Genomic DNA, 14,377 nt, shown 5'->3' with positions numbered 1-14,377 from the left:
CAAGAAGCCATGAAAAAGAGAGCTCGGAAAGCTATCAAATTTCTTTAATGAATTACTTGACCACTCTTGGAGTAGCGTAGAGCAGCTGCTCAGCTCATCGGCAGCAGAAAGTTAAAAAGTCGCGAGTGCGCAGTGCGCTCTCAATCGCAATCAATGCACTGGATGACAGTGAGTCAAACCACGTGGTCTGCCCGAGATATAGCATGAATTCCCCAGATTTATAAAGGGGTTGACTCTGGAGCAGCGTCGCATCACTTTAAATGAAGGGTGGCGACAACCATAAAAGAATGAAAGCAAACGGATTACGAGAAAGAGTAAGAGTCAAAGCCCTTTCCTCTTTAATTCGATTCGACTTCGACGGTGAGAACTCAGCGTCCGATGATAAAGTTGTAACGTTCGCAAACGCCAGAAGAATCACAGCACTCCTCCAGCAAACCTTTCTCACCGACTTCTTACCAAACGTATGAAGACAAGCAGCAGGACGTGGGATAGCATGAGCCGACTTATGTCATTCGCATTCGCCACAGACTACCAAAACGGTGGAGGTTCCTTCCTCTGTTGTTAAACCGCACCACGAATTCATGGATTCAGCCCACGGATACAAAAAATTGGAAGATCATCAGGACGTGGGAGAAAAATGAGTGAGCCACAGATTAATCAGAACGGTGGAGGAGACCGAGCTGTAAGCTCCTTTCCGGTGTGTTGTTGTTAAACTTCACCACGACTTCATGCATTCATGAGCCGACAAATATAAGAGTTGAGGCTGGCTGAAAGAATGAAAGGCTTGGTGATGATGCAATTTGCAAAGCAACGGAAGCTCCTCCTCTGTCATCGGACTGCATCGTGCTCCCTGTAGAACGAGCAGGAAGACCAGTTGAAGAGATTGTAAGGGTCTACCACCGCAGATACTCCCTCATCCCCTGATCCCGCGTCATCGATCGCTTGCCTTCCGAACTCTTGAAACTCGTCGAGCTCGGAGAGCAGAGTTTCATGTACGTTACTGCTGCCCAAGACTTGAAACTCCGCATTGTGATCCTCCAGATGGCCGAAAGCTGCTTCGTTCGCGTTGTTCCTGCAGCCCATCGAAGAAGCACTAGCAGCGCCAGCGTCCTGCAGGTCGGGAGAATCAATGAAGGTGCGAATGGCGTCCACAGGCTCGCCGCGACTGCTGGCGGAAGGTGCAGCGCAATGATCTGGGCTGCTGGATTTCTCCGCAGTGGAACTCTGCCGAGTAGAGCTTGCCAGTGCGTTCCATTGCGTTGGCCAGGGGTGATTGTGATCCGACGTATACGTGACCACCAGCATCGACGGATCGGTGCGATTCCGCTCCACCTGCTTTCTTGCTGGGCATCCCTTGGCGCTACTGCATCTATAGTAACCCCTGTGATCGCAGCAGCAAACCACGGAAAAATTGTCAGCCCAATCTGTTTTTCTACGGCTATCACTCCTTACACGGCATTCCGCAGATACGCACCTTGGATGCGGAGAGCCCTTGATCGGTTTCTGGCCATACTTCCGCCACGCCCACAGGTCGGATGGCAGACATTCACCCGTCGGTCTACCAGCCCCTCCTGACGCTGGAATGCACACCACTCGCTTCTGTTGCGCTTTTCTGCATTTCGCCCAAAATCAGTTGGAGAGCCATATCCATCTCTAGATTAAAGCTTGAAGGACATACTCGCCCAAATTTCACCCGAAACCCCCTCCCTCTCTGCATCTCAAAGGCATACGAAACAGGCCTTACCTGGATCTCTTTGCACCTTGCGCCTTGGAGCTGCCGTTTTGCGTGGAGGTAGACTCGACGTTCTTCTTCACCGGAGTCGACAACTCCTCCCCCGACTTCGAGATCGATGACGATCCAGAGAGAACGCCTTGACTAATTCGGCTCAGACATCCGGCCGGTATCTTGAAGTCGGACATGAGAAATTCGGGAGGAGCAACAACCGACAAAGGTGTAAGGGAAGAAGTATTCCGCATCCGTCCGTCTGCAGATGCCAGGTAGCAGTCCTCTGTTTTGACATTAAGATAACCTTGAAGGACGTTTGAAGTCACAGTCCTAGGCGCGATAGCCGTGCTCGTCGACTCTTGTTTGTTAAGACCTTCAGTTAGGAGGGGACACACCGGCGCTTTCTTCCTGGCCGGCTCCCATATCGTTCCGAAAGATGTAAAGGAAGGAGAAGAATCCTGCAATCCATTGCATCGAGAGCACGAAGGCACGTTGGCATCCAGAGCATCCACCATGGAGGACGAGGACGATGGATGCTCATTGTGAAGCATGTTTTGACGGCAGAAAGCCGGGGCTGCCCTGAAGCGGCCCGGCACAAAGACAGATGCAGGTTTACAATCGAAGTCCGAAGAACTGCACTCACAGGAAGAAAATGGACGGGAAAAGAAAGATGCCGACGAACGAAAGTCTCGAGGCCCTGCGTCAACATTCGCTAAGGACATTAATGGCCGTTTGTTTGGAGCATCAAGCACCCGTGCAGCACGCACTACAGCTCCGAGGTCTCCATCGTCGTGTCGCCGAGGACTCAGATGACGATTATGATCCATCGTCACGACTCACGATAGGTTCCTAGCTCAGGATTTCAGTTTGGGACCTTAGACCTCCAATAAACGAGGCAGGACTACATAAGGCAGCGATGTTCCTCCAAGGTCCTGGTACGAAGTCTAATCAGAGCTGCAGTCTTCTCCTAATGGCAGAAGAAAGTCAAAGAAGCTGGGAGAGGAGGCAGGTGCAAGTAAAACCGAGCGATGGGAGACTAGGAAGAAGCAGGAAACTGAGGGGGAGCAACAAGGAGGAGGTTGTGTAGTGAAAGGAGGAGGAGGAGGAGGAGGAGGAGGAAGAAGAAGAAGATCAAAGAAGCTTGAGGAGAATAACGGGCGAGCTGAAGTTGACAGAGAGAGAGAGAGAGAGCTGATGGGAGGAAGATGCGCGCTGACTTTTTGTTCTTTTCATTGCGGAGTGCATACGCATCCATGCATCTTCATACCCATCATGCCCTCCATACAATCCTCATCTCATGAGTCATCATCATCCACACCATTCCTTACATCCAGGTTGACACGCATGCACATGCTCTCACTTACATATGCACATGTACACAGCCTCACACACGCACACTTACACGTGCGCACACACCATCATCATCATCATCAACACCAATCCTAACAACCCTCTGTACACACACACACACACGTACCTAGTCAATGTCCACAGCCGGATTTAAGACATTCTTCGCCGCACTACTCGCAACTCTTCGTCTCGAAAAGATAAACATCCTCACTCGATGTCACGCTTGTGCATCTCCATCGACAATGGAAGATGGCCTGCATGTCGCTTGCAAATTTGGAAGATGGATGGAAAGCAGAGGTGTCGAAAGGCTAGAAGCCTCTCGATGTTCGAGAAATGCTAGTGGCTGGCATTTCCAAAAAAAGAAATATGGCTCACGGCTGGTGCCGCTCGCCATTTTCTTTTTTGAAAATGCCTCCCTCATACATTTCACAACCAAATCTAGAAATCACACACATCCACTCACACACTTGGCAAGCACAATTCAATACCTCGACAAAATTTGTATATTTATGCAACCAATGTGGGACAACCCTCTCAGGGGTCCTAGAACTTGGAAAAATCATAACTCAACTTCAGAAGTCAAATGAGTGAGGACATCCCTCTTAAGGGTCCTAGAACTCGGTGAGAAGTCAAATGAGTGACTACGTTTGCTATGGAGACATAAACATCCAAGAAAAAGAACCTTCTATAACAAAAATTAATACACTAGATATGAGTCCATGGTAATCCCAAAAATACACTACTAAGTGGTGATAGCTTAGCCATGTGTACAATTGTTTGAGAGGTCTTCACAAGGTGACAAGTGAGTCCAACAATGGCTAAATTAAAAACGAAGCAACATTACCTCTAAACAACAACTAAAAAACATTTTCTCAAAAGATTCCCAAAAGTTATTTTAAAAACAAGCTATTTATAAAATATGCAATGTTTCAAGTACTAAGGCTCTCTACATTTGAGAGACACACATGTCTTTTAAATGTGAGAATTCGAGAATCCCATATTCCTTAAAATGGAAATAGACTCACATTTACAGGTCTTGTAAGGAAGTCCTTCTAGAGGTTGGCATGTAAAATGATTCTCTCTTTCTTCTTTGTTCAAATGGCCAGAGTCTAATGCAATTCTCCCACTTGTGCGCTCACCTCCTCTACCATGTTTTTGAAGCGCAGCCAAACTTGCAAACAGATTTCTCAATCAAACCTAACCAAATCTCTTGAATTTAGCAAAAGAGAATCAAAGCCTTCCCTTCCATCTTCCATGTTTTTCACCTCAGGTCTCCCTCACTTTTGGGCACCCTTTCACCCAAGGACTTTGTTGATGTTTTCATCTTTGTGTTAACTCATCATTCACAAACATCATGTTCACTCCAATAATGAGAGAAAATAACGTGATCACATTGGTAACTTGAAAAATATATGGATGAACTGGATAAATATGTTGGTGGTAATAGGCATTATATTGATGGTAGTATTCATGATACCAGTGGTATAAGATTACATATTGGTAGGGTTTTCAATATTGTTGGCAATACATGCATAGATACCATCGATATTAATATTTATACCAATGGTATTTTCACATGTACCGACCCTATTGTTGATTGGCTTTCACACCAAATTTTTGCAAATAAAAAGCTTGTGAGAGCCAGGAGTGCTCTTCATTAGGCAGTCCATAGCTCCTGTGCTTTGCGTGATGGGGTAGGTGGACCACAATTGAGTCTGTGGGGGTTAAAGGTCATTGTGCCTTTACCCCGGTTATGTACAATACTCATATATAAATGAATGAAAAAGAAGATTAGGGTGTTCTGCACCCACCAAAACTTGTGTGGCTCTCTGTTTCTCTCTCTCCCTCTTTCGTTCTTGCTTCCGTTGAGAGCACTCTCAACTGGTATCAGAGCCCGAGTGATCTAGCTGAGTGTGCGTGAATGCCTGGAAGCTCAGTAGCTCTATGGAAGGAAGGAGAAGCTCTGTGGGAAGCTTTGTGGGTGACTTTACTTGCATCCGAGTGTGCAGAGACCTTGGAGGAACCTTTGGAAAAGTCACTTTGGTTTTGCAAAGTGGTTTTGAGAGCATGTTAAGTGTTTTTTTTTAAAAAGTCGTTTTTAAGCTTTTCCCTGTTCCATTCGACGACAGAGACTCTGTATTGACTTGTAGAGGCAACTATTGCTTGCTTTTGGTGTCCACTTCACTTCAGGAGCTTGGAAACACCTTCATTCTTGAATCTGGGATCATTTCATTGGATTTCTGACTCACTATGTCAGTTCCTACGTTTTTCTGCCCGGGTGTTGGAACTCAAGTTTGGAGCAACCATTTGCAAATCTGTCAGTTCCGATGGACTCAGGAGGTTCTAAAACTTCTATGTTGCTCATCATTCGCACTCCGGTGGAGTTTACAAACAACTCTGTTTCCAAAGACGTTTTTCAGTCCATGTGTTGGACCCAGTGATTGAGAACACGCTTTCCAAAACCGTCTATCCCATTGCATTTCGGACGCCCAAAAACCCCTACCTGTTAGTTCTTGTGCGATTCGGTGGAGTATTTTCAGAGTTATAGATCTCTGGGTATTCGATTTCGTCTCTCTGTTATGCATTTTTCATTCTAAGGTTTTGAAACCTTAGATTTATGCCAAATGGCAGTGGATAAGTGTTGACTCCCATTTCTCACTCATGGGTTGGGATTTTGGAGTTCCGACAGAAGAGAGATATTTGCAGATTTTCTTGCTGAGTCCGATATGCAATGACGCCCATGTTTTAAGGCATCTCAGGTTCTATTTTCAGTAGCGGTCTTTTTCGTGGGACCATGATTTCTTGAGCATACCTTAAGCAGATCACTCTGGTTGCAGTTTAAACCATGTGTGCTCATTCGTGGTGTGCATTGGGTTGCAGTGGATGATTTATAGGCCATTTGGATGCATTGCGATCCTTATTGGATGCACTGATAGGCCCAGATTGCCTTGTGGGATGCTATTTTTATGGACGCTTTGCACATGGATGCTATTTTATGCTGAGGGACAGCTTTGACACATTGTAGGTGATGCACTGATAGTGTTATGCTCTCTTGGATGAGATATTATTAATGCATATGCCCATGGACGGTGTTTATGCTTAAGCCATTTGGCACCTATAGGCATTTTGAATTGCCATTGCAGTTGGCATTTTTTTTTGGGCCAGATTTGCTCATATGGATGCATAGTACATGCACATGAGTCAACTGCATCTTTTGATGCTTTGAGCTTTGAGTTTTGGTGATATTTCAGTCTATTATGGCATACACATTGGGGTGCACCTGGTATTTGGTGTGATTCTCTCTTATAGGCACTAGCATTTGGGATTTTGCTTTATTTGCATCATGGCATCCTCTTCCATGTCTGAAAAGGAGTTTTTCAACATTAAAAAGTTTGATGGGACAAACTTTTCTTTGTGGAAAGAACAGATAAGGGATGTGCTTATTCAAAAGAAGCATATTAAACCCTTGGCAGGGATTGAAGCTAAGCCTGCAAATATGTGTGAGGATGATTGGAATGAGTTGGATGCATTTTTCACAGTAGTAAATGAGCAGACTACGGAAGATTTGTAGAAGAAACTGTGTGCCACTTATGAGAAGGAAACTGCCTCTAATAAGTTTACCTCATGAAGAGGTTGTTTAAGCTACAGATGAAGGAAGGGGTCTCCATTGCTTCTCACTTGAATGAATTCAATATTATTTTCAGCCAGCTTCAGGCTCAGAAGATGAATTTTGATGCAGAGACTAAGGCAATATTTCTCTGATGTTCATTGCCATCCTCATGGGATACCTTCCGTACAGCTGTCAGTAACTCTGCACCTAGTGGAGTACTGAAATTTGATGATGTTGTGGGTAGCTTGTTGGCCGAGGAGATTAGACGGAGGTCTATGGATGGCAACAAGCAGGATGCAGCCTTAAATGTGCAAAGGGGCAGATCACAGTTCAGGGGCAAGTCCCAAGAAAGAGGGAAGTCTCGTAGCAAATCCAAGGCATGGAACATTGAGTGTTACCAATGTAGCAAGAAGGGCCATATGACAAAGGATTGCTACATGCTGAAAAGAGAGCAAAAGGATAAGAAAAAGAATGCAAATTGGGGTGCAAATCAAAAGGAAGAGAGTCCAAGGGAGGACAAAGGAAAAGTGAAGATCGAGGAGATCAATGCAGTCACACATGATAGTGACAATGACGTTCTCTTCATGTCTAGTTTATCTGCAGAGTTGCTTACCACTTCAGATGATGCATATTCCCAGGATTGGATTTTGGATTCTGGTGCTTCATTCCATGTTACTCCCCATAGGGAATGGTTCTCCACTTATGACAGTGGAAAGACAGGTTGTGTGCATCTTGGAAATGACTATGCATGTGACATAGTGGGAGTAGGTGACATAAAGTTTTCTTTTGCAAATGGGTCTGCATTTATTTTGAAACAAGTGAGACATGTGCCTAAGTTGACCAAGAGTCTTATTTCAGTGGGTCAACTAGATGATGCTGGTTTTCACACCACTTTTGGCTTTCAGAGTTGGAAAATTCAGAAGGGCTCTATGCTTTTGGCCAGGGGTGCCAAGTGTGGGACTTTGTATCCCTTACATGTATCAGGGGTATTTGATCATGTTGTTGCAATAACCGAGCAGCCAAGCACTTGTTTGTGGCATTGCAGGTTGGGGCACATGAGCCAGAATGGAATGAAACTCTTATGCCGTTTGGGTTATGTACTGCATTTGAGTTTCTCTAATTTTAAATTTTGTGAGCATTGTCTCTATGGGAAGCAGACTAAATCAGCCCATAAAAGAAGGGGAAAGAAAGAGTTTGAAAAGCTTGATTTGGTGCATTCAAACGTATGTGGTCCCATGCCTACACGGTCATTAGGCAAGGCTGAATACTATGTGACATTCATTGATGATGCAACTAGGAAAGTGTGGGCTTATGCTATAGCTCGGAAGACTGATGTGTTCCAGGTATTTCAGAAATGGCTGGCCTTGGTTGAGAATCAGTCAGGTAGAACGCTTAAACGCCTACGGACTGATAATGGTGGAGAGTATCTCTCTCATGACTTTCAGCATTTCTGTGATACACGTGGGATTAAGAGGGAGCTCACATCCCCTCGAACTCTAGAGAAAAATCCAATTGCAGAAAAGATGAACCATACCATTCAAGAAAGGTTGCAATGCATGCTTTCCAATGCAAGTCTTTTTGGTGGTTTTTGGGCTGAGGCAATGAAGATTGCAGTGCATGTGATCAATAGATCACCTAGTAAGAGTTTGGATGGTGGTGTTCCTGAAGAGGCATGGAGTGGTAAGAAGCCCTCTTACTCTCATTTGCGTATATTTGGGTGTGAGGCATATGCACATGTGCCAAAAGAGCTTCGAAAGAAACTAGATCCTAAGTCTAGGAAATGATCTTTCTGGGTTATGGTGAAAGTGGAGAGATGGGCTATCGTCTCTGGGATCCAGAAGCAAAGAAGATCATACGCAGCCATGATGTAGTTTTCAATGAGGAGAAGATGCATAAGGCACCCATGAGGGATGTTGAAACGAGGAGAATCACTTTCTAGGATGTGAATCCACTTGCATATGTTGATAGATAGCAAGCTGTCCATGCACCAAATGTGCAAGAAATGGTACCACCAAATACTCCCACAGGTATACAATCAAGGGTAGATGATGGATCATCTATTGGTGGAAATGATGAGCCAAATGTGGATGATATGCAAGGTGGGACAACAAGCTGAAATGCCCGAGAGAGAGAGAGAGAGAGAGAGAGAGAGAGAGAGAGAGCATTCATTGTGGTTGCTAAAATCTTTGACTATTCCCATACCTAGTGTATTGGATTAAGGGTCAACGCCAATGAATGCAAAGGAAATTATGTGAAGTACCGAGAACTCCAAGACGTTATTTTTCATAGTTTTTTGGATTGGAATCCTAGTGCAGCTGGCCTTTATATTTGAGTGCGGTACCAATTTTATTTCTCCAGGAGAGATTGTGTTGATACGTGTCTATGCTCTCTCTTGGATGGTTCTAGATTTCAATCTGTATCAATAGTTTGCTAAAATAAGTTGTGTCTATCATAGGGTCGGTAGTCAGTAGAGAGTCTTTCCAATCTTGTGAGCTCCCTTGAGGAGACATTATGGCATGCGCAGTCTTTAGTTTAGGTTTATTTTAGTAAAGAATAAACAAACTATTGCCAACATATACTTGCTAGTGTCACATTTTCAACCTCTTATTGTTTAATTGATATATTCAGCTAATTGGTCTTCATAATTTCAAACATGAGAGTCATATGATTTTTTCATTTTATGTGAGTGCTTCTCTGCAACTATGACCCGCATGCAACATCAAGCCAACAATTGGTATCAGAGCAGTATCGTGGGGATCTATCAAAATTTGTTGGGCCCATCCGAGAGCTTTTTATCAGAGTTGGAGTGTTGCTTGACAAAGATGTTATAATGGAGTCTTGGAAGAAGACAAGTCAGATGGTTTTATTCTGAGCATCGATGGGAGGAACTTCACGGCATGGCAATTGTTGACCCATTTACATTTGATGCAAAAAGGCCTTTGGAGTATTGGATCAAGGACTGAAAAGAAGCCAAAGGAGAATGAGTAGAAAAGGTAGCTTTATGGAAACAACGAGACGAGAAAGTAGTCGAGATCTTAGGGAAACCCTTGGCCAAGATTATTTCCACTATAAAATTTTTGAGGCAGCTCCAGACTTGCCCTCCCAAAAGGCTGAAGCTATTCACGATTTGGTAACTGTCACGGACCAATCAAAATCACAACATGGGATGCTGAAGAACTAGTGGCAGCTCACTGTTCTTCTACAAAGATCGACAAAAGACAATGTTCCTTCTCTTTGTCCAAGCTCCAACCCATGAGAGTCATTTGAGGATGTAGTGTTGACACCAAGATCTCTCTTGGATGGTTCTAGATTTCAATGTTTATCAGCACATCTCCTAGAATAAGTCATGTCTATCATATGTTCAGCACAGAGACTTGCCAATCTTGTGAGCTCCCTTGAGGAGACGTTATGGAACACACAATCTGTAGTTTGGTTTATTTCAGTAAAGAATATACAAATTGTTGCCAACCTATACTTGCCAGTGTCACTTTTCAACCTCTTATTGTTCATTTGATATATTTGGCTACCTGGTCTTCATGATTTGAAACATGAAAGTCATATGACGTTTGTCATTTATGTGAGAGCTTCTCTGCAAATGTGACTTCCATGCAATATCAAGCCAACAATAAGTAACCAAGGTGAAACCTATGCCCACAACTTGATGTGACATAGAATCTGGTAGATGCATAAAAAACAACCTAACTAACTGGACATAGAAGTGCATCTTCACGACCTCCGAGGCGAGGCTACACTAGGCATGGTTGATTTGGAGGGTGGTGACCAATTGTACTCTTTGTATCATGTGGCTACACCCCTTGCAATGTAGCTCTATGCTCCATGCACTCTTTCCTTAACGACATGTTCAATTTGGTTAAGCTTGCTAACTATGCCTAGAGAACCATAACAAATTTCTATGCCACTTCATTTATCATTGTGCTCATGGGATTTTGGACTCTCTTGAAGCTTGATGAAGCACGTCAATGTTGATTGGTTGGAAGACATGCGTGGAGTGTGATTGGTTGATGCATGGCTCAATCAACTATCCAATGCATGTTTACAACATGGCAAAAGGTTGGTGGTGCTTGTATCTTCTACAAAATTTTGGGTGACAATGTAAGCGCTCTTTTTGTCGAGATTTGCCTCCACAATCTCTATTGGTTGTGATGCTAACGCGACCTTCTAGCTTTTACCCATCAAACTATTTCCTTCTCCACGATTGCCATGCATGCTACATTCCATAGCCCATTGAATCCCCTACAAAGAAGAATTGACCATCATTGCGTTCATCAGTGGCACATCAACCTAGGAAGGATTGCCATGTGGGCAACATACCTAGAGAGAAGAAACAAAAAAACATGGTTGTTTACATGACTCATAATTTAACCATTATAGACTAGAAGTTATTATTTCATAATGGCCTTTTGAATAAAGTAAATTGATAAATTTAAAATCTCAACCCTAGGTCTTCCTCCCCCATGTCCTCCTCATTTGGGGGCTTACAAATGGAGGTGACCACTCCATTTCCAACATATATTTCTATGGATTTGGATCAAGGACTCCTTCATTGCAGTTCACTACTTTCTCCAAGAGGAGGGTGAGATGTGACCATACACAATCCTATACTCGGACATCATAGATTTCTCGAGTTGTGGGGAAGTTCTCCTTCTTGGAGGGTTCCATGGCATGATGCAGCCCACCTAGTATCGATTATTTACTTTTAGCATGACTTGATGATATTACTAATAGATGAAGTAGGTATTTCTTGAGTTTTGACAGACAAGGCATGTCATAATGTCATCATTTCATGTAGTGTGAATCCATGTGCTTTGATCTAAATTCTTTGTTTTTATAATACGAATTATGTGTGCTCTAGATTGTGAGAATTTCATGAGTGATAAGGCTTCAAAATCATAACAATAAGTATCAAAGCTTGTGATCTAAAGGCCTATGAGCAATAGGAGTGTAGAGATGATATTTGATGGTCTGTTGCCTTTAGTGTCTCTGGGTCATTTGTAACTGAGAAGGAAGTTGTAGAGCTTCTTGAGAAGAATTTTCATGATAGAATGGACTCTCAAAACAAGGAGAAAGCTGTAGTAAATTCTATCATACAGTTTAATGGACAAATTTCTCCAGTTGGTAACTATCTGTGTAGCTTTAGTTCAAGCACAAAAACTTGTGAGGTGTTGTGTCAAGGATTGAAAAGAAGCCAAATAGCAGTGGCCATGATGTAGAGAAGATTTCAGTGTGGGAGCAGAAGAAAGAATGTGCTGTTGGCATGATGGGACAAGCACCTAGACTTGAGTTTTTTCATGATATAGACATTTAAAAACCTACTGCAGAGAACTAGGGACATTGGAGACACTTTTAGAACCAAGGTGAAACATCCAAAGGCACTCCCAAAGCGAGCACTATTTGATTTGCAAATGGGAGAAACTAAAGGATTAGGCCTCTACCTCAATCACATTCAAGCCTTGTTGAGGAGATAGCATCATGACCTTGGGTCCAAAGCATAAGATGATGATAAGAAGGCCATTCTCTTGAAGAGTTTCCCCCCCAGGTATGCTGAGGTAGCAATCTGCTAGAGAAATTACCAATGAAGTAGCTAGAAAGAGAAACATCTTCAAGGATGAAATTTGTACGTGCTATTACTGTGGAAAGTTGGTCCATGTGGAGAGATTACATCAAGAAACAAAAGGATGAAGCTACAAATAAGGGAAAGACGGATGCTTGTGTGGTGGATAAGCAAATTGAGATTGTTGGCTTAGTGACAAAAAACATCCAAGATCAAGACTGGGCCTTTTAGATCAAGAGCATGTTTTAGGATTGCTAGATCTTCGAAATTATTCAGATGGTTATGCTAACCGTTTTTAAGATGTTCTTTTTATGTGTGTTCTTAGATTCAATGTTCATTTGTCTATACTCCCCATTTGGTCATGCGGGGGTATATTTGGTTTATTGGCTTCTATGCTCCATATGGGGAGGTAACTATGTGTCTAAAGGTATGGATGGGCTAACCAAGTTGTTGTGATTGATCCAATTACTGGACATTTGATGTATAGACTGTGGTTCACATCATGGGGCTTTAACCCTCTCATGAAGCCTAATGTAGAACATCAACATTGATTGGTTGGAAGAAGTGCTTGGAGTGCATGCATGGCTCAATTAGTTGGCCAATGCATGTTTACAACATGGCAAAAGATTGGCGGTGCTCGTATCTTCTACAAAACACTAGGTGATGATGTAGTTTGTCTTTTTCTTGAGGCCTTGGACCTCGGGAGTCTCAACACAAGATGAGAGTCGATTAGTGGTTGTAGGGGCAACTACTCATAATATAGGCTTCATCTATGTCTTCCCTAAGTCTTGTAACCTACAACTAGGGATGCTAAATTAATTAGAAGACTATCAACCTGAGAATTTGATCTTTTCATCCAACATTGCATGTAATAGTGTCATCCTTTCATGCAGTATGAATTTGTGTGCTTTGATCTGAATTCTTTGTTTTGGTAATAGAAATTAAGTGCAATCTGGATTATGAGAATTCTATGAGTGATTCAAAATCATAACAAGTCTTATACAAACCCCATCTCAGGGATTGTATTCATGTGAGATTGGAGGCTTTACGATCCCTAGGATCAAGGTTGCATGAGTTTGGTACATATTTTGATACTGGTGATCAAATTCGTATGATACCCTCCTAGGTCTATGAATCCTTGTTCTAATTCAATCCTCAAGATTGATTTCATCTGTGTTGTAGGGTACTTTTCTTTTTAGATTGCTCATCAATCCTCAAGATTGATTTCATCTGTGCTTCAGGGTACTTTTCTTTTTAGATTGCTCTCATCAATTTTAGTAAAATCTTTAGGCTTTTTGCCCATTTTCCCAAGGTTTTTGTTTGAAAAAATTACTTTTTTTGCCTTGAGAAAGTTTCTTTTCTATTGTATATGCAGTTCCATTTAGCTTTTACAATGGATTTTAATTCGATTGCAAAATATTCTCTTTTTCTTTGCGCAAGACATACAAAGGGGAATGCTTCAAAACTTGATCCCCTAGGGTCTTCACCCTAAACCTACACCTACCGAGGTTGTAAAGAAGAGCAGTAGTTCCAGCTCCTAAGTTGAATTTATTTGCTTCTGGTGGTCTAAAAATAGGGTTTATTAACCCTATATTCCTTCACAAAGGCTCCTACCAGTAAAATAATACCCAAATGAAGACCCCTAAGCATAGACTACACAGTACCCTAGCAATAGATGGTTCGTTGAGTTTTGGATAAGACTTTTGTATTTAATTTGTTTATAGATTACATATTTACAAATGATGAGAAGAACAAAAAAGGATGTGGCACAGTGAGGTAAATCCATACAATGAAGATGAAGCTTCTTTTGCAATGCTCGCAATGTCCACCCAAACTTGAGTCTCGACCCAATCAGACCTCAATCTTAGATTAATTGTGATTTCCCCCCTTGCCCTCAAGTCATAAGTACAGGAGTCTATAAGAACAAAAACTGATCCTTCCCAACTTGTTCCTTATTCTTTCCCATAGATGGATCTTTGGAATCAAAGAGCAAGAAACCTCCAAAGGGAGAGAAGAAGACAAACAAACTTGGAAGTTGTGAAGGCACTAAGAATGGTTCAGTTAAGCTAAGTCTTGATGTCTCAAAGAAGAGGCAAAATCCAATGCCATTACTGGCTGA

The 14,377-nt window shown here is 42.6% G+C and overlaps 1 protein-coding gene across 1 annotated transcript; it reads right to left on the bottom strand.

Annotated features, from left to right (window-relative positions):
- Positions 1-461: 461 nt before the first annotated feature.
- Positions 462-2,911, bottom strand: LOC147882257 (uncharacterized). Its single transcript, XM_087401686.1, has 3 exons — positions 1,745-2,911; positions 1,475-1,612; positions 462-1,381 (listed from the first exon to the last, which is right to left on the bottom strand). Exons 1-3 carry the CDS (start codon positions 2,551-2,553, stop codon positions 829-831), a joined length of 1,500 nt encoding a protein of 499 aa, XP_087257812.1. The 5' UTR covers positions 2,554-2,911; the 3' UTR covers positions 462-828.
- Positions 2,912-14,377: the final 11,466 nt, after the last annotated feature.

The sequence above is a fragment of the Dipteris shenzhenensis genome, chromosome 30 (assembly GCF_047967505.1).
Source record: "Dipteris shenzhenensis isolate YYH24624 ecotype China chromosome 30, Dip_SZ_1.0, whole genome shotgun sequence".
NCBI classification, from domain to species: Eukaryota; Viridiplantae; Streptophyta; class Polypodiopsida; order Gleicheniales; family Dipteridaceae; genus Dipteris; species Dipteris shenzhenensis.
This window is presented reverse-complemented; position numbering and strand designations above follow the sequence as displayed.